This window comes from Palaemon carinicauda, chromosome 11 (assembly GCF_036898095.1).
Source record: "Palaemon carinicauda isolate YSFRI2023 chromosome 11, ASM3689809v2, whole genome shotgun sequence".
NCBI classification, from domain to species: Eukaryota; Metazoa; Arthropoda; class Malacostraca; order Decapoda; family Palaemonidae; genus Palaemon; species Palaemon carinicauda.
The window spans coordinates 144,554,820-144,575,419 of NC_090735.1; the positions used below are offsets into that span (position 1 = coordinate 144,554,820).

General features: G+C 31.8%; 4 protein-coding genes across 7 annotated transcripts in view; 1 reads left to right on the forward strand and 3 right to left on the reverse strand.

Moving 5' to 3' along the window:
- LOC137650269 (uncharacterized) overlaps positions 1 to 13,795 on the reverse strand; it is a 14,668-nt gene extending 873 nt beyond the window's left edge. Inside the window, exons 1-3 of one of the 2 annotated variants that reach the window (XM_068383576.1) lie at positions 13,737 to 13,795; positions 13,070 to 13,180; positions 12,613 to 12,937 (exon numbers count right to left, since the gene is read on the reverse strand). In XM_068383576.1, the coding sequence (XP_068239677.1) occupies positions 12,615 to 12,937; positions 13,070 to 13,175 (429 nt within the window). In that variant the 5' untranslated portion in view covers positions 13,176 to 13,180; positions 13,737 to 13,795 and the 3' untranslated portion in view covers positions 12,613 to 12,614. Of the gene's footprint in view, positions 1 to 12,612; positions 12,938 to 13,069; positions 13,181 to 13,736 lie in introns of those variants that run through there. The other variant, XM_068383578.1, reaches the window with a different exon arrangement.
- Positions 1 to 20,600, forward strand: part of LOC137650272 (uncharacterized) — a 33,110-nt gene that overhangs the window by 5,508 nt on the left and 7,002 nt on the right. The window lies entirely within an intron of this gene.
- On the reverse strand, positions 6,199 to 19,120 carry LOC137650270 (uncharacterized). 3 transcript variants are annotated; one of them, XM_068383581.1, is made up of 3 exons: positions 7,173 to 7,214; positions 6,931 to 7,041; positions 6,199 to 6,646 (listed from the first exon to the last, which is right to left on the reverse strand). In XM_068383581.1, the coding sequence occupies exons 2-3, from the start codon at positions 7,034 to 7,036 to the stop codon at positions 6,330 to 6,332; spliced, it is 423 nt and encodes a 140-aa protein (XP_068239682.1). In that variant the 5' UTR covers positions 7,037 to 7,041; positions 7,173 to 7,214; the 3' UTR covers positions 6,199 to 6,329. The 3 variants fall into 3 exon arrangements, with proteins under 3 accessions (XP_068239682.1, XP_068239681.1, XP_068239680.1); XM_068383580.1 differs by lacking the exons at positions 6,931 to 7,041; positions 7,173 to 7,214 and adding exons at positions 18,530 to 18,640; positions 18,986 to 19,120 and having other exon boundaries at positions 6,201 to 6,646; XM_068383579.1 differs by lacking the exons at positions 6,199 to 6,646; positions 6,931 to 7,041; positions 7,173 to 7,214 and adding exons at positions 17,821 to 18,348; positions 18,530 to 18,640; positions 18,986 to 19,120.
- Positions 12,507 to 20,600, reverse strand: part of LOC137650275 (uncharacterized) — a 66,500-nt gene continuing 58,406 nt past the window's right edge. The window contains exon 4 of the mRNA XM_068383589.1: positions 12,507 to 12,619. Within this exon, the coding sequence (XP_068239690.1) occupies positions 12,615 to 12,619 (5 nt within the window). The 3' untranslated portion in view covers positions 12,507 to 12,614. The remainder of the gene's footprint in view (positions 12,620 to 20,600) is intronic.

Consider the following 20,600-nt stretch of genomic DNA (forward strand, 5'->3'; position numbering starts at 1 on the left):
AGCAATGGAAATTATTTCTATAGTATTTCAAAACAAATATCAAAAGTCATAGTTGTTTTACAAAAACTGATGATTCAAAGTTTAATAACTATTGTTATAGATATAGATATAAGCTTGATTACTAAAAATAACTTTTAAGGAAATCTGTTTTAATATCCTTTTTCAATTACTAAACAGTTAACAACATGAATATAATAGTAGCGGCCAATATGATAATTTACATATAATAGAGCAATAATACATTTATATCATATATCGACAACTCATTCAGTATGGAACATGAATATGTAATAGTATTGTTATCAAGAAAAATATATGTGAATTGGCAATATGAAACATAACATATTTATTTTGATAATTTCTTTTGAAGTAAGCTGCCATAAAAAAAAAAAAAAAAAAACAAGCATAAAAGTCTCATCTAAGAAGCCCATAAATATAAGCAATGACCTTTCAATTCTATATCTTCTCAACTCTTACCTTAGTTGGCTTATGATTGTTGCTACTCGGAAGAACAGCAGGAGTATTTGACACTGACTAAGGAAGCTCTGATGTTTATATTCTTCAAGGGAAGAAGATGCCAGCGAGATGCCAGATACCACCTTTTTTGTGCCCTTAGCCAGTTAGATTTGTCCAACACCGCCCGAACGAACAGGGATTTAGCGAAATGAGTCGGTCCTACGAATACTTCATCAACTTTCTTCTATAACTGGGAATAATTATGTATGAAAAATGTCTTATTTGTCGTCTTCATGAAATTTCAATGAGGATATTGATACGTTATGGCACTTTCGAAACGCGGTAAATTCCCAAGAATATTGCAGCCGGAATTCCACGAGTGGGAGCAAGAAGTGCAGATTGCGAAAGTCAGTTTGCTTACGAAAGAGCCCCAGGTTCAGTCATTCGCTCACTACCCGAGTCAGCCTCCATGTTTGAAGAAGAAGAATCGAATATATGTAATGGCAAACGTTTTTTCTTTTCTTTTGGAAATCTATTTTACTTTACCATCCAATTGCGGTACCTCCGAAATATTTCATTGTCCACAGTAGGAATTATTTTTGAGACATTTAACTTCGTTTCCTTATACGGGTGAAGAAACATTGCAGCTATCATGTAAAAGCCTTTTCTGATGAATGACGAACAATTGATATAATTGGTTGATCATTTTCATTTGTATACGAGATTTAAGACTAACGAATCTTCATCAGATACACAGTTAACCACAAACTGAAGTAAAGGTATAACTCTCCCTCTCTCTCTCTCTCTCTCTCTCTCTCTCTCTCTCTCTCTCTCTCTCTCTCTCTCTCTCCATGGGCCATTAATGGACCTTAGCTCCATTCTGTGGCTAAGACACCTATCTCCAACAGGAAACACACACACACATACATATATATATATATATATATATATATATATATATATATATATATATATATATATATATATATATATATGTATATATATATATATATATGTATATATATATATATATATATATATATATATATATATATATATATATATATATATATATATATATATATATATATGAAGGGAATGACGTAAGTTTTAGTTACGTAAATAGGTAGTTAGTTACTGAAGTACATGATGTCTAATTTTGATAACATTACATTCCGGTAAACCATAGAATAAAGACGCCTTTATTAAATGCAAAGGCCATGCAAATGTTGTACAAGGTTTGCACAGTAGTTCATCTCATTAGTTTTTCCCTTTGCTTCTTTTGATTAACAGGAATCTCGTCTAATTAATCTATAGGAGCTTTATCTTCTATGTATGATACTTTCAGAGGAGAATGAATAACTCATTACCACTACTCGTATCAATAAACAAAAAACATCTATTTATGAAGTGTTTACTCAATCGAATTTATTGTGTGGATTTCTTACTACACGAAATCACAATCAACAGTTATGATACATTTGAAAATTCTGAAGCGATTGTAAAGTTCGCTCATGAATGGCAGAGCCAAGGGACCGGTCAATCTCCCAAGGATCGAACATATATGCAGTACATATAATAAGCTCTTAAGGCCCCTCTATACCTACGCTAGCCCAAGGGGGACCAGGCAATGGCTGTTAGTCTTGCGCAATTCTTAACCAAGCTTTTGGCTACAGACCGTAGTCGACTTACTACCCGGTACCATTTTTGGAGTCAAAATAACAAGGGAAAATGGGACTGTTGAGACAATTATTAAATGCGTTTATCGAAAGGTAATTATTTTGATTATTTTAGAGAATTACAATAAATACATCGTCATAAAATTCTCAAAATTTCTTTGTTAAAGAAGTCTGATTGTGTCTGGTCCATCTTACCAGACTTATCCGGCTAAAAAGAAAGAAAGAAAATAGTTCAATTGGCCAAGAAAGTCCAGTAAGCGAGTTGCGTGAGCAGCAGTAAATTCTTTTTTCACTTGCCTATTTATTTTTGCTAAAGAGCCATTGCCTGTGGGCAGAATCTTCTTAGCCCGGCCATTCTGGGGGTTTGTCGAGGGACTTTACCACGGGAGACTATTCATTGCTGCAATTCAGGTTCGGGTACAGTGGCTTGGGTACCTGAAATTTGTAATCTTTATCTTTTCATATCGTGGATTTCATTGTGCATCGATCAATTTGAGCTAAATGCAACGGATTTTCTTAAATGATTTTAAATGTTAGAAAAGCAGAGACGGATTATTATTATATACCCTATTTTTTAGTTTTTGAATGTGATCTGTTTAATTGGATTAAAGATTATTATCAATTATTTCACAGTAATCTATTCCTTTTAAATTGGAAAAAAAATAAATTAACAAATCAAATGACAACTCTACAAGGTGAAATATATATAAGTGGTAGTTAGGTTGAAGTACCAACCAGTCTTTCATTACTACCACTAAAGAATTAGATGATAAGTGAAGTACTGGTCTGATGGTTTCCATCCTTCTGTAATTATAGCTCTTTCCATTGCCTACACACACATACACACTCACAAACACACACCCACTGAATAATCAGTTGTATTCCTTAGACATTATCCTCCTTTCTCATATATCTAACAACACTAGGCATGACACATGCGCCTTAGATTCCCTCGTAAGTAAGTAGCCACTGCAACTTCCAGGATAGCGCCACAGCCTCCTCCCTTTGGTCTGCCACCGTCTGGAAATTGGATTCCTCCGTAATTTTTTCTTCTTCCTTTTATTTATTTATTTTTCATACTCTGAGTTTGGTATGGTAATACCTGGCTTTTATCTTATCACATTCTTTATCAAGATATTTGATTTTCCTTTCCAAATCCATGATTATTGTATTTTTTCATCTATTCTGAAGCTATTGTCATTTTCTTATATATCTTCTATGATTTATCTCCCCCCCTTTATTAATTTTTTTATTACTTTTTTTGCTATCCCTGACTAGGCCCTATCTCCCCCCACCCCCTTTTTTATTTTATTATATATATATATTTTTTTTTTTTTTTTTTTTTTTTTGCTATCCCTGACTGGGCCCAAGGGCTTGTTGCATTCTGCTTTTCCAACTGAGATTACAGCTGAGATGATGATGATAATAATAATAATAATAATAATAATAATAATAATAATAATAATAATAATAATAATAATAATAATAATAATAAAAGTATTATCAGTAATAATGATAATAATAATAATAATAATAATAATAATAATAATAATAATAATAATAATAATAATAATAATAATAATAATAATAAAGAAGGAGAGAGTGAGTTAAAGATTATTTTTCCTGACACCTCAACTCTTTCAACCTCTCGCCATTAATTATTGCTTAATTAGCTGACAATTAGTCACGTCAGTAAAAACAATCCCTTTGATATTTTTAAGTCCTCCTCCAAACACAACGTGACCGAAACTGATTCGTATTTCTGTTCACACTGAGCGGTAGGATACGTATACGTTTCGTACGTATGCGTTTCTTTCGTCGGAGGCTTCTTCCAAACGTATCCGATCTGTACGTGCGAATGCCGTACGAAACACGAATGAAGAACGAACCATATAGTATGAAAAGTGTCATTAGTTTCTATGTAATAATAATTTGTGTAATAGAGCCGTAGGACGACGAAATGTAAACGGACTGTACAGTTTGAATCGGCTATGGATATAAGCAGAGAGGTGATGACTTTTCAAGCATTTCTCAATACAATAATTGTAATTTTCATTTACCCCATTCCTTCTTTATTCTGGTGACATTTGGATAAGAGGGGTCATAAAATTTATTCTATGCTAAGAAGCTTCGTTTGTTATAAAGTAAAATAATGATAAACATAAAAATAAGAATAGAAGCAAAACAGCATCGTTTGTGGCTATACTTTCGTTTTCTAAGGTTGTATAGGGTTACTGGGAAACGAGTTTCTTTCACCTTTCCCTTAAATGGCATTGCATCATCTATTGGAGTTATAGTGACATCAACGGACTCACTATAGTAAGTGCTATAACTCCAATCACCTTTTAATTTTCTTTTTCGCGACTATCTCTCTCTCTCTCTCTCTCTCTCTCTCTCTCTCTCTCTCTCTCTCTCTCTCTCTCTCTCTCTCTCTCTCTCTCTATATATATATATATATATATATATGTATATATATATATATATATATATATATATATATATATATATATATATATATATATATATAAATATATATATACACATATATATGTACATAGATAGATAAATAGAAAGATAGATATTATTTTCTGGACAGTAACTATTTCTCCCACCTATTATTTGCCGATTTATTTTTTCAACATCATGAAAAATAGATAGAAACATATAGAAAAATATGTACTTTTCTTTCTGAAGCCACACAAAATTAATATTTTTGAGCCCAATAACTGAATAGAAGATCTGGTATAAACACTCTATATCAAACAACAGCGAATTTGAATGAACCCCCCACCCCCCCCCCAAAAAAAAAAAAAAAAAAAAAAAAAAAAAAAAAAAAAAAAAAAACGATTTTTGAGGACACAAAAGTAGCCTTTAAAGTCGTTGTTTTAAAATAGAAGATCCAAGTTCTGCTTATCGTTTTACTGATCTTGAATATTTCGTAATATATATGTAGAACACTTTACTCCTTTTCCTGCGTCACTGATGTATAATTTAGAGTAGTAGTAGTAGTAATAATAATAATAATAATAATAATAATAATAATAATAATAATAATAATAATAATGATAATAGTAATAATAATAATTACTATTATTATTATTGTTATTATTATCATTATTATTATTATGATAATAATAATGATAATAATAATGATAATAATAATAATAAAGTTAATATTATTATTATTATTATTATTATTATTATTATTATTATTATTATTATTACTATTATCATTATCATTGCTCGCTAAGCTACAACCCTAGCAGGAAAGCAGGGTGCTATAAGCCCAAGGGCTCTAACAGGAAAAATATAGCTCAGTGAGTAAAAATTGATATAATAAAGAAATTACAAGAAAAACAATGAACAATTAAAATATATTTTTTTTAAGAACAGTAACAATATCAAAATAGAAACGTCCAAAAAAAAAAAAAAAAAAAAAAACAAGAGGAAGAGATATAAGATGAAATAGTGCCTCAGTGTGCACTCAAACACGAGAACTCTATCCTAGATAGTGGAATTAAAAGATTTCATTCTATGTTTGATTCTTTTCTAGATAATTTACTTGAAAGCCACTACAGGATATAGCATTTAAATTTTCGGAAAGATAATTTTTACCATTTCATATATATATATATATATATATATATATATATATATATATATATATATATATATATATATATATATATATATATACATATATATATACATATATATATATATATATATATATATATATATATATATATATATATATATATATATATATATACACACACACACACACACACACACACACACACACACATATATATATATATATATATATATATATATATATATATATATATATATATATATATATATATATATATATATATATAAATGGAAAAGGCTTCATTGGCTGTTTTGGGGGATTTTCAACTCACGTATGGGATTTTATCGTGATAATGGAATATAAATTAATCCCACAGTATTCTTTCTCAATTCCAGGTTAAATGAAGAATAAAATGGCCAAATTTGAAGTGATATCTTTATATTCCTTGACACATATAAAAATAAATTCTAAGTACAGAGGTTCTCATTACCTACTGGGCTGTTGATCAGAAGATACGTAAACAAAACAATTCGTGTTAAAGATTTAATCAAGATTTTGCAGCGATTATAGACTAGAAACTGGGAGTGTTTTCGTTATCACTGTCCCTGTGCAGCTTGTGCAGCCTGCTGTGCAGCAGCCCTGAGTTCCTCCTCAGTTGGGTACTGGAGACTGGCACCAGGCTGGCACTCGTATCTGGGACAGCAGGCTGGGTACGGCTTAGCTTGGTCGGCTTCGTTGACGACTCTGCAGCCGGGAGACGGCTTTGGCTCAAAGCCACAGTCCTCCACCTTTTCGAAGAGTTGATTTTCCTGTTGGAGGCAGGTGGCTCTGCCACAGAAGGGAGCCAGAGGCCAAGACTGGCCCACGGCGAAGGCCTTTTTGGCGGTGAATCCGTAACACTGGTTGGGAGCCTCTGTTGAAATAAGACTTATTTTTAAATATAATATTTCCATGTATCATATATCAATAGGTTTTAGTTATCTTTGCCAGAGATGACACTTAATTTCATTTACTTTATTCCGTTGATTAAGTTACTAGTCATTATTGTTTATATTATTATAGTTTAAATTAAGAAAAAAAATAACTATTGCCTTCTGAAGGAACAGCAGCAATTATTCATAGATGGTGATACGTTTCCATCAGACAAAATCATATCTTACTTATTCTCCAGATACAAAACACGGGAATGACACTGACCTTCGCGAACGTCAGCAGGCAATGTTCGAACATTTGGTTTTGGCTGGATCACTTCCTGACTAAGAGCAACTGCCAAGAAGAAGGAGGCTACAATCACGAATTTCATTTTGTCTGCAAAGGAAATGGCACAAAATTGTTTAGTCGAATATTCTGATACTGAAATATAAATGGAACTATTAATTAGTTATCTCTAGAAACAGCTTGAGATTTATCATTGAATCTTACGAATTACTAATTCTTACCAGAGATATCTAAGAGCGTTGTTGTTACTCTGGAAAACAGCAGAAGTATTTGATGCCAAACGATTACGCAGTGATGTTTATATCCACTGGCAGAGAGTCAGGTGAGATGCCAAATATTGCCAATTTACTAATCTCATCTATGTTGTCATCTCTTCAATCGTGTCAATAATACATTTTCTCATACATCTCGCTTTTTCTTGTGTATACATAAACATAAATTAGAAATAATAAATTCGTTATAGATACATTTGGATTAGCATATTTCAAAATAGAATGGATTTGATATATTTTGGAACCCGTATTACGGTAAATTCCCAAAAAACCTTCTTCCCAAAGTTCCGCAAGACCGGGTTGGTGTTGTTAGGCGGTTGCAATAGACAAGTTTACTCTTCAGAAAACTCGTTTTACTTTTGCAAAAAAATCACACAAACACGCCTACACAAAACTATCTTCATAGTTTTATATATGACATATCTGTTTTAAAACTGTTACTGATCTTATGGTATTGTATATTCTTTATTCATTACTTTTCATAAAGTTTATTTATATTGTTATTTCCTTTCCTCACTGGGATATTTTCCCCCGTTAGAGACCTGGGGCTTATAGCATCCTCTTTCTCAAACTAAAGTTGCAGCTTAGATAACATAAACTTAAAATAAACTATTTAATTAACTATCTATTCCATCCTCTAAATGCTAATTAATAGATTAATCGCTTCTTATACCTATGTAAAAAGCTCACTAGCAGCATATTGAACCCCAGAAATTCACTCTGAGGATCTATAAAGTAATCTTTGCCAAATCTATTATCTTTATTTATTCTGGAAGGTCGCATGTAAATCTGGTTCCTGATGATGCTTCAAATTGACTATTATTTTTACTTAGGCCTTAGGCTAAATTTCTGTGTTGTAATTGAGGTTATAATTGATAGAGAGATAAAAAATGAATTTTCTGTTTTTTTTTCGATTCTACGGTTCTCGTTATTTTCCGATTAACTGCTATAATATCTTATATGAAAAATTATTCGAATTATATTACAACAATGTTTCTTTTCAAATGGATTCACTTTTGTCAAGTTTAATCCAATTGAAACCAGAGAAATCCTTTATACAACGGCTGACTCATCTGCATACTATGGCAGGCAACTCTTGCGTCACCGGTACTGAAATTGTTCATCTCTGGGCAATTCTACTCTTTTTTTTTTTTTTTTTTTTTTTTTTTTTTTTTTTTTTTCTTAGGTGATATATACGTTTATAGTGTGATTCATTGCTTATGGATTTGAAAAGGAACCGATGAAGCAATTTTTAAGGAATACTCAAAGCCCACAGATTTGACAAATGTTGACAGATGACTGAGATATTACACGTAAAGGGGGTTCATTTATAGTGTTTTGCTGTGACAGGAAAGGCAATACGTTTGTCCTTTCTGAGAGTAGTGAAATTTAGTGTTAAAACGATTGTTTTCCATTTTTGGAAAAGAAAAATATCCATAATTATTTTCAATCGTGGAATTTCACCTTGAAGATTCTTGGAAATGTATTATATTTTATCATGTGTCTAGAAGATGATTAATCGATTTATTTTCAGACAACTGAAGAAATATTTTCACATAAAGAAAACGGTTTGTTGTAAGTCCTTAAATTGATCAGGGTTCTGAGCAGGCGTAAAGTACCTACCAGTTTTTGCTGTTGGTCCACCCACTGGGCTGTCACAGTGCAGTGGGTGGTGAGTGTCTTAGTGATGACATTTCGCTAATAAGATTCCTGGGAATTTACTGGACATTGCAAACGCAATAGATCTGGTTTTGATTTACTGTTTCGTATGAATAATAAATCATTCATGGTGCATTATTTCATCAGTTACTGTGTACAATTCAAAACGCAGAAGAGAGTAAATAAACTGAATTCGTATTAAGTAATGTTTAGAAACAAAAATTTTGGGAAGGTGTAAAAACATTCAGGTGTCAGATATCTCACAACCTATTGTCTGTTCATCATTCGTTAGTAAAGATACTCCAACCAACCAATCGAAATTATCAATGTAATTCTTGGGGGTGGATTTAATGAGGAAAGTAACACGATAAAGTTTTATTTGCATCTTTTTGTAAAAGCTGCCGTAGATGCAAAAGTTATTTTAAGCAGTGTTGCTATGTGTAAAGTTCCTCGCCTTAAGTAAATAAAAAATAAAAATAAAACTTATCACTTTAAAAAACCTGTCAGTCATTATCACTTAGCTGTACTTAAAATTGCACAGTAGAGAGTCATATCAAATGATATTTAAGGACATTACTAGGAGAATGATACACTAAACACCTCCAGTTAAGCAAAATATACAGTAGTTACCCCTTTTTCTTAAATGAATCGTATTAGATATTACTGTTTCGTGGAGTTTCAACGGCCATTTTCTTCTGTACAAAAACAGTGTCACTAAATCAGGCGAGACTTGATTGAATCCAAGGCCAAAGAAATAAGGTAAAATCGAGATACTATATACATACATTAATATATATGTATATATATATATATATATATATATATATATATATATATATATATATATATATATATATATATATATATATATATATATATATACACACACACACACACACACACACACACACACACACACACATATATATATATATATATATATATATATATATATATATATATATATATATATATATATATATATATATATATATATGTACATATGTGTGTTTGTTTGTGTGTGTGTGCGTAAAGGAAATTATATTTTTCGGTAATACAGAGTGGTACTATTAAAGCAAAATCAGTAGCGATCAATATCTCATCTAATGGTTAAATCATACTCATATAATTGAATGGGTAGCATGATAAAAAAATCATTAAATAAGACTAATCAGAGAGTTCAGATTTAAGCTAATGAAGCTTGTCAAGATTTTACTCAATTCAACAGACCAACCTTTCCCTATATCAAATGTCGTTCGTGAATAAATCTACCGTATAATATCAACAGCAAGTCTACGCACCGACCTTTCCAATTTTCATATGTTAACCGTGATGAATCTATTCTATTCTATTGTATAATAAATAACAAAATCGCGATCTCTAAAATTTGATTGGTTCTTCCAGGGCATAAGAAATCCAGCAAGAAGTTTTAACGTAATCCTGCTCACAGATAATTAAATATATAAGTAAATGAATGAATAAATGAATAAAAGCAGGTAAAATCATATCTTTGATAGAAAAAAAAGACAGTTTCTATCTATACAGTTGGCTCCCGGCCAGCACTAAAGGCTCACCTCTAGAACGGTCTTCTTCATGGGCCAGTCTTGATCACTGGTTCCCTTTTGTGGCAGAGCCACCTGTCTCCAACAGGAAAACAGACTCTTCGATTAGGTTTAATACAAAAATTAATTACAGTATTTGAATTAATTTGAATTAATCGATTTATCAAATTATTTCAAATAGGCCTACGTGCTATATAGGCTGTTTAATGACGATCATAATAATACTATTTGGAAATAGGTAGATTGGATCGTTTTGAAAACAAATACTTCAGAATCTCTCTCTCTCTCTCTCTCTCTCTCTCTCTCTCTCTCTCTCTCTCTCTCTGCGAAAATTCTTCCGTTAAAATACCCAAATGAAGAGGAACTCGGGGCTTCTGCGCAACACTCTGAACAAGGATAATAACACACTACGAAATTAGTTGGTTTATCTAGAAAGATACTACGAAGGCAAAGAACTAATCCCCTCCCCCCAGATAAAAAAGGGTAAAAATAATAAACTGTACCATTTCATGAGTCCAACGTAACGTAACATTTCATATCACTGACATATATTTCATCTCCGCTAACGTAAGAGCACTTCAGTGGAACAAAAAAAGATTTTTTTCAAGGCCTCAAATCAACGATTTTTTTGTTAAAGAAATTGTATGGTGGTTTATATGACTCAAAGCAAGAAAGAAACTTCCTTGATTCTGAATATGAGTATATTAAATATATACATATATGTATCTTCTATGGTGAAAAATTATGACTTTTTTTACCATACATAACTTTATAGAACATCTTGGTTACGTATGTATCATCCAATTCATAACATTAAGATGAACGAATTTCACAGACATAGAGTTGATTACAATGAATTATACATTTTAAGTTTATCACGCGTTAGCTTTGGTGACTTTTGCACACTTATATACTGTATGCATATATACACCAACAAAGACAGATGCAGCTGTTTTTAGTCCACGGCAGGACAAATACCTCGGTCATGTCCTTATTCATGTCTGGGGTTTGGCCAGTTTACCTTAACACGCTGGCCACTACATATTGGTAACAGTGGGGGACTTTAGTCTGATGGCCCTGACTAAATTAGTACAATTTTGCTGATCATATGTGTGTATATATATATATATATATATATATATATATATATATATATATATATAAATATATATATATATATATATATATATATAAACATATATTTATATATATATATATATATACATATATGTTTATATATATAAACATATATATATATATATATATATATATATATATATATATATATATATATATATGTTTATATATATAAACATATATATATATGTTTATATATATAAACATATATATATATATATATATATATATATATATATATATATATATATATATATATATATATATGTATATATATATGTATGTGTGTGTGTCTTCATGTAAGTAGGGATTAATATGTTGGTTGAAAACTCTTCTTTAGATACTGATTTAATTCACCATTTTGCAAAACCGTTTATAAAACTCGTACCTTTAGTATAAAAAAGAAGAAATTTGAATGGATTGTATATGATATGAGCATTTTCGTTTTAAGGATTAAAAGAAAAAAAACATTATTCACCTTCATTTTGTTTTGCAAACTTTTGAAATATAATTGAATGTGAATTGACTGAATTTGTGCAAATTGAAACAAATCTACAACCAACATGTCTCACGAACGATCAGATGTAAAATACAGAAACCGTGAGCATGTGTATACTCATGATAGGTTATGGCTTAATGATAATTTATTTGATTCAGTCAAAGAAATAATCTTATATGACATTAAGTTAGTCAAAGTTTTGTTCATAACAGAGTTCCAAGTCAAAATTTATATTTACCTTTAAGATTCATTGATTTGGGTCTTTCATTTTCCGTGTAATGGATAAAAAAAGCCGTCAAGTCAGTCATGGTTTTTATTTATTTTATAAAACATATAAAAATATAATTTCTTTACAGATTCAGAATGCGTCTCTTCCGGGTAGGGCAATTGGTTTCACCATCTCTATTCTTGATCTAATGAATATCAATTGATATGGTTTAATACACAAATATTTTTTAGTAGATAATTTCAAGCTGAAATCAAGCATATGTTATCTTTGATCTATAGACTAAAGTCTTTCTGAGAAATCGTTATTTATCCTTGTGCGCCCTGTGCAGCTTGTGCAGCCTGTTGTGCAGCAGCCCTGAGTTCCTCCTCAGTTGGGTACTGCAGACTGGCACCAGGCTGGCACTCGTATCTGGGACAGCAGGCTGGGTACGGCTTAGCTTGGTCGGCTTCGTTGACGACTCTGCAGCCGGGAGACGGCTTTGGCTCAAAGCCACAGTCCTCCACCTTTTCGAAGAGCCGATTTTCCTGTTGGAGGCAGGTGGCTCTGCCACAGAAGGGAGTCAGGGACCAAGACTGGCCCACCGCGAAGGCCTTTCTGGCCGTGAATCCGTAGCATTGGTTGGGAGCCTCTGTCAAAATAGAAATAGAAATCATGAATAAAAGATATTTTCTAGCACATAGCTAATGTTCGTATTTTCTCAATATTTCTATAATATAAAGAATAACGTTACTAAATATATTTGAAAATTGTATAAATTTACCTTTGCGGACCTCAGCAGGCAATGTCCGGACATTTGGTTTTGGCTGGATCGCATTCTGAGCAAGAGCCACTGCCAGGCAGAAAGAGGCTACAATCAGGAATTTCATTTTGGCTGTAATAAAAAGAAAAATATATCTTAAGTTGGTTATTTAGGCTTTAGTGATAAAGTAAATTGTTATTAGCAGCATCTCCATGTTAAGCACCTCAATGATTGGTGTCAACATAATGAAAAAAAAAAAAATAATAATAATTTCTGCGCTATATGCATCGCCCTACTGAAATGACTAAATAATTGTTATTGTTCTTAACATATAAGCTAATTAGTATAGTTCAGTTCAAAAATTGCTAACTTTTAAAATATTTATTTTGATTGAAGCTAAATTCAATCTCATCTCTTTGAATTTCTAAAATTCTGAGTTTGAAAATATGGATTGGAAAAATAAATAAACAAATGAATGCAGATTTGTGCTTTTAAACAATTATTTCTAGTCATTCCTAACATGAAGTTTTATACGCTTGTTTGACGTGATAGTCACATTTTTTTGGCAAGAGTAAATTTCAAAACTCTGACTTTTGCGATATGTAACAAGTAAAATTTCACCTACCAGTAACTACCTTTCAAAAACTTTTTTAGTAAGAAAATATTAATCTTCTTTTGGAAAGCATACCTTCGCTTACTGGTGTGATGACACAACGCTGAAGAGCAGAAAGTGTATCCTGTAGTGACCAGGTTCCTGTGACTGCTTATATTCGATCGGCGAAGACGTTGTGAGGTGCCAGATACATCGATTTGTATACTACGCTATTTTATTACATTCAAGCGTACATTTCTTATCGGTTTGATAGCGTTAATGATCATTATACTAGCCCGTTTAGATTATAATAGAACAGAACAATTGGTCAACAAATACATAATAATTAATTAATGTTATGAAAACGATAAGTTAGAAAATAGCTAAAGATTTAGCACCTGCGGAGTTTAGAAAATTCCCAGGAATCTTATAGTGACGCAATTGTATGACTACAGAACTTGTAGTCGCGGGGGAAGAGGGTTGGGTAGACGGGGCAAAGTCTCACCCTGGCAACAAAAACAGGTAAGGTCGCTCCTGCCCAGTGCCCAGGGGCAAGAGGGATCCTCCCTGCCCAAAAAGGGGACATTTAGAAGAGGAATCTTCAGGGGAAAATTGGCCATGAAAAGTTTTATTCGGTTCTTTCTTTTCCGGCGAAACAGTAAAATATCTGTCATATATTTTACAATCAGTTAAATATACGCGAATTGATTCTAATCAAGAAGGTGAATATGATCTTTCTTCAGGAGATAATTCAAATGGTTTTTTTAGGTTCGCCGACAGGAAAGAACTCGCAGAAGAAAAAGGACTTATAAAAATGCACTAAAATTCCTCCTTTCGAAAATATGATACAAGGCAAAACAGACATATCCCTTCCTGTTGTTTATTTATCCCTATTCCGTGAAATATATTAGCACCTGTGCGTATCACCATATTATTTACATGCAAATTTTCTTGGAATTTTACATGGAAATACTGGTACATATTTGTTTCATATACATATATATATATATATATATATATATATATATATATATATATATATATATATATATATATATATATATATATATATATATATATATATGTGTGTGTGTGTGTGTATGTATGTGCATATACAGTATATAGATATACACTTATATGTAAAGACATATGTAAGTGTGTATATATATATATATATATATATATATATATATATATATATATATATATATATATATATATGTGTGTGTGTGTGTGTGTGCGTGTGTGTGTGTGTGTGTGTGAGTGTATGCATATGTATGCATACAACATCATTATCTTCATCAGCCGTTAACTAGTTTACTGCAGAACAATGGCCCCAAACATGTCCGTCCACTTACGTCTGTTTATTGTCTTTCAGTGCCAGTCCACGCCCACAAACTTCCTTAGTTCGTCAATCCATAGTCTTCTCTTCCTTCTCCTGTTTCTTTTACAATCTCTAAGGATCCATTCTGTTATTCCTAATGTTGACTTTCATTTTCCTTTGATGTCCGGCCAATGTCAATTTCCTTTTCTCATATGTTGTTAGAATATCCTCTACTTAAGTTTTTTCTCGTATCCATGTTGCTCCTCTTCTGTTTCTTGATGTTTGTCCCATCATTACTCCTTCCATAACTCTTTGAGTTGTAAATAGCTTATGTTCTAAGGCTTTAGCAAGTCTCCAAGTTTCTGATAATTTGTCATTACTGGTAGGACCATCTGATTAAATACTTTTCTTTTTAGAGAAAGTGGCATTTTACTTCTCAAAATCTCATTTTGTTTACCATCTACTCTTCATCCCAGAATTATCCTTCGTTTAATTTCGATCTCATTGCCTGAGGAACCACTGCCTGTCCTAAGTGTGCATATTCATTAACTATCCATAACTCTTATATGTTTTTTCTCTTTATTCTCATTGAACATAATCTTAGTTTTACTCATATTTATTTTAGTCCTACATTTCTGCTTTCTCTATTCAAATCTTCTATCACCTTTTTTAATTCTTTCCCTGATTTACTAAATAGAACTATGTCATCTGCAAATCTTGAGTTGTTAAGGTAATCCCCATTAATATTATCTCCTACATTTTCCCAATCTAAATTGTTTTAACTTCTTCTAGGCATGCAGTGAATAATTTAGGAGAGATTGGGTGCCCCTGTCTAACTCCTTTCCTAATCGGAATTTTCTAACTATCTTTATGCAGTTTTAGTATTGCTATACTTCTTTTATAGCTATCTTCAAGTGTTCTAACATAAGATTCCCCTGTTCTTTGTCTTTGAAGGGCTTTTATTACTGCTAAGGTTTTGACAGAATCAAAAGCTTTCTCATAGGCTGTAAATGTCATAGATAGTGGTTTAACACACTGTTGATTTTTCCATCAGCTAGTTAGTTACATGTATATGGTCAGTTGTTGAATACCGACTTCTGAAGCCTGCCTGCTCTCTTGGTTGGTCAAAGTCTAGTTGTCTTTTTATACGGCCTAATATGGTCTTTGTAAATATTTCACTTATTGGGCTGTGATTTTTTAGGCCTTTTTTTTTTTTTTGTCTTTTTTTTTGTCTCCTCTTTTGTGAATTGGAATAATAAAAATGTTTGTCCAAGAAGTAGGTATATAGCATTTTTTTTTTTTTTTGCAGACATTTGTTGTAGAATTCAGCGAATTTTACTACTATGAAATCTCCCCCATCTATTATTAAATCAATTGTTCGGCAATCTTCTCCTGCTGCTTTGCCTCTTTTCATGATTTGTAATGTTTTCTTTACTTCACCTACGGTTATGTTGGGTACCTGCTCAGGTGTTTCATTATTTCTGTTGGTGAAGTTATTTCTTATGTCACTATTGTATAGCATTGTACAGAAATCCTCCACAATATTCATCACTCCATCTCTATTGCTGATAATATTTCTCTTTTCATATTTTAAAGCAAATATCTCTTGGCACCCGGTTCCAAGTTTTCTTTTAATCTATTTGATGCATCTTTCTTTAGTGTTTTCCCAATTTTGATTTTATTGTACTTAAGAATATCTTGAGCTTTTAGTTTAACTATTTTTTTTTTAATATTTCATCTCTCTTGGATTTTACACTCATTTCTCTATTAATTTTCTTTTATTTTCTTATATTCTTACTTGATCTTTTTTAGGAACTTTTCCGCCTATCTCTTGTGCTGATTCCAATCATTTTTTTTTTGTTAAATTACTGTTCATTTCTTTTTTGTTTGCTGCCATTTCATCATGCAGCTGGAAGTACCTATTTTGTATTGCTAAACTAAACTCATCAGATTTTTCTCTTATTGCAGGAGTGTTTATTTTCGTTTCTAAAACTGTGTTTTCTCTTTCTTTCCATAAATCTAAAAAAAGTTGCTTTTCATCATTCTATGTTTGCTTGACTTTAACCTGTTTAGCACTGTTACATCTTTAGCTAAATTAACTTTTTCACTTTGAATAAAAACTCTTCAGTATTTCCATTCGCCATTTGGAATCCTTCAAGTCAGTTTCCTATGTTCATTTTTATAAAAAAAAGTGACCATGAATTTAAGATCTTCATAAAAAGTTTCTATTTCTTCCTCTGTATAGAATGTTGTTGGTGCATACGTTTGAGTGATCTTAAGTTTATTACTTCTTATTTAGTTTGATAATCAAACCTGCTATTCTATGTATATATATATATACATATTTATACATACATATATATATATATATATATATATATATATATATATATATATATATATATATATATATATATATATATATATGTGTGTGTGTGTGTGGCTGGGTGATGTCCAGATGTATATGGTGCTTAAAAATTTATTCATAAAAGTCTGTTACCTTTAGTGTATAAATATAAAAACGTTTCTTATAGAGTTTTTTTGTTTTAAGGATTAGAAAAAAATACTTATCTTATAAAGTTTCAAAATCAATTTGAATGTCATTTGATTGAGTATGTGTACATTGAAACAAATCAACAACCAACATGAAGAAATATAAATTAGAAAACCATAAGTGTGTGTATACTTCAGAAAATTTATGGCATAGTAATAAGAAATTCTTCGATACAAAAAAAAATATATATAATCTTATGTATCATTAGGTTGGTTAGAGTTTCATTCCGAAAACCATTCCATGATGAAATTTAGATTTTTTTTTTTTTGAAATTCACAGATATTGGATAAAAAACTGTTAAGTCAATCACGATTTTTATTTATCTTATAAAAAATATATAAAAATATAATCTCAGAGCAGGACAATTGGTTTCGCCCTCTCTATTTTTGATCTAATGAATATCAATTGATGTGGTTTCATAGACATTTTTAATAGATAGTTTCTAACAGAAATCAAACATAAATTATCTTTAATCTATAGACTAAAGTCTTTCAGAAAAATCAATATTTATCCTTGTGCGCCCTGTGCAGCTTGTGCAGCCTGCTGTGCAGCAGCCCTGAGTTCCTCCTCAGTCGGGTACTGGAGACTGGCACCAGGCTGGCACTCGTATCTGGGACAGCAGGTTGGGTACGGCTTAGCTTGGTCGGCTTCGTTGACGACTCTGCAGCCAGGAGACGGCTTTGGCTCAAAGCCACAGTCCTCCACCTTTTCGAAGAGCCGATTTTCCTGTTGGAGGCAGGTGGCTCTGCCACAGAAGGGAGTCAGGGACCAAGACTGGCCCACGGCGAAGGCCTTTCTGGCCGTGAATCCGTAGCACTGGCCGGGAGCCTCTGTTGAAATGATTAAGTATTTATGAATAAACGAAAGAAACATATTTTGTTTATTATAGTACCTGATCCTCTTCGATGTATATTCTTAATTCTACTATGTATCAATGATCATCACCTTGGATGAATAACATTTTTGTAGAAACATATCGGTCAGTAATAACTAAATATTATAGATACTAACCTTTTCGGACCTCAGCAGGCAATGTTCGAACATTTGGTTTTGGCTGGATAGCATTCTGAGCAACAGCCACAACAACACAGAAGGAGGCAACAATCAGGAATTTCATCTTGGCTGTAATTGAAAACAAAACAATTGATTAGATGGCGAATTATTCCTACAAAGGATAAAGTATTATTTCTGATATTGTATACTTATAAATCCTAAGAGAATTAGCTCTAGTAAGACTATAAATACTCTTAAGAAATAAACAGATATAACCATTTATTTTTGTTCTGAAATTTAAGTAGATTAAAGAATAATAAAAAAAAAAAACTGCAGTTATCTTCCAAAGCTAAATAATGCGAAATTTTATAACATTAGGTAAATTTACATTTTGATCATAAAATTCAAGTTAGGTATGATGTAGTAAACATTTGCATATAGCAATGAACATTAAAGATTTTAACTTATACTCACCGAAGCTCACTAAGCGGTGATGGTATGCTGAAGTGCAATTGGTTTATTCTGTGCTGGAAAACGTTCACGCAGTTGTTTATATCCGATGAGCGGAGGAGATGCAAGATGCCAAACGTTGCATTATCTACGTCCTTTACTACGCCCTCCGAGTTTGCATTTTTGGGCTTTTATTATTATTACTAAGGTTGTTCATTACCACTTATTTTCTGTGTAACTTTAAAAAACAAAATATGGAGAAACTGTATGAATTAGTAGGGGAAAAGTTCAATTAAAGTGTAATACGCAATACTAAGTCTCCAGCATCTTCATAGCTTAGTAAATTCCCAGAACTTTTAGTGACGATTACGAAACGTAAAACCCAAGAACCGGTAGATCGCGAAAACATGTTGGGCAGCTTAGACTCTTCCCCCATCCCACCAATACCACGCTCCCCCCCCCCCACCCCTACCCCCACCACCACCACCACCATCACCAATGGCACGCTCTCCCAAAGCTCCTACCGGTAGTATACAATGTTTGGGAGAAGCCATCGGGGGTTAAGTAAAACTATCCATAGAAAATCTCTCTCTCTCTCTCTCTCTCTCTCTCTCTCTCTCTCTCTCTCTCTCTCTCTCTCTCTCTCTATTAATATGATTTATTAATTATGAACTTCATGACCTTTATTATATATATATTATATTCCACATAAATTCAGCTGAAAAATCTAAGAATTCCATCAGTATTTATGAATGCTCATTGTTGAAAATATTATTTAACTGGTAAATGCGACAAAGCAAAACATCTACGAACGTCATTTTGTTTTGGGTACACACGTACATGCACACACAAACATACACACACCCACCCACACACACACACACACACACACACATATATATATATATATATATATATATATATATATATGTGTGTGTATGTGTGTGTATATATACTGTATATACATATATATATACATATATATACACATATATATACATATATATATATATATATATACGTATATATATATAAATATATATATATATATATATATATATATATATATATATATATATATATATATATATGTGTGTGTGTGTGTGTGTGTGTGTGTGTGTGTGTGTTTGTGTGAAGTAAGTGATACCGATGCCATAAGGACTAAGAGTCAAGGTGAGAGATGTCTGGAAGAAAGGAGATAAATCTTAATGAGGTATTCATATTTTGAAAGAGATCAGATCAGATTTGATAAATGAGGTAATATGGAGGGTATTCAGGATGTTTGAATCTAGGCGTAAAAATTTTTTTTTTTTTGTATCGACGTGGCTGTTCAGGATCTTTAAGATGGAGGTTTTTTTTTTTTTTTTTTTTTTTTGTATTTAAGATAACTTTCGGTAAATGAAGGTGGAAAGTTATGCGAAAGAAAATCGTGAATAGAGTGTAGAATGGTTGATGTGTTTCCAAGATGAGAAATTTGAGAGCAAATGTGATCTTGAATAAAGTTATCGAGATAAATCTCAAGCGGCAAAAATGAGGTAACAGAAGTTATCAAGGATGGTGGAGGAATAAAAGGGTTAATCTCTATAGGCATTGGTATTAATTAAATCAGATGGGTGTAAGATGCGAGTTTTTTCACGTT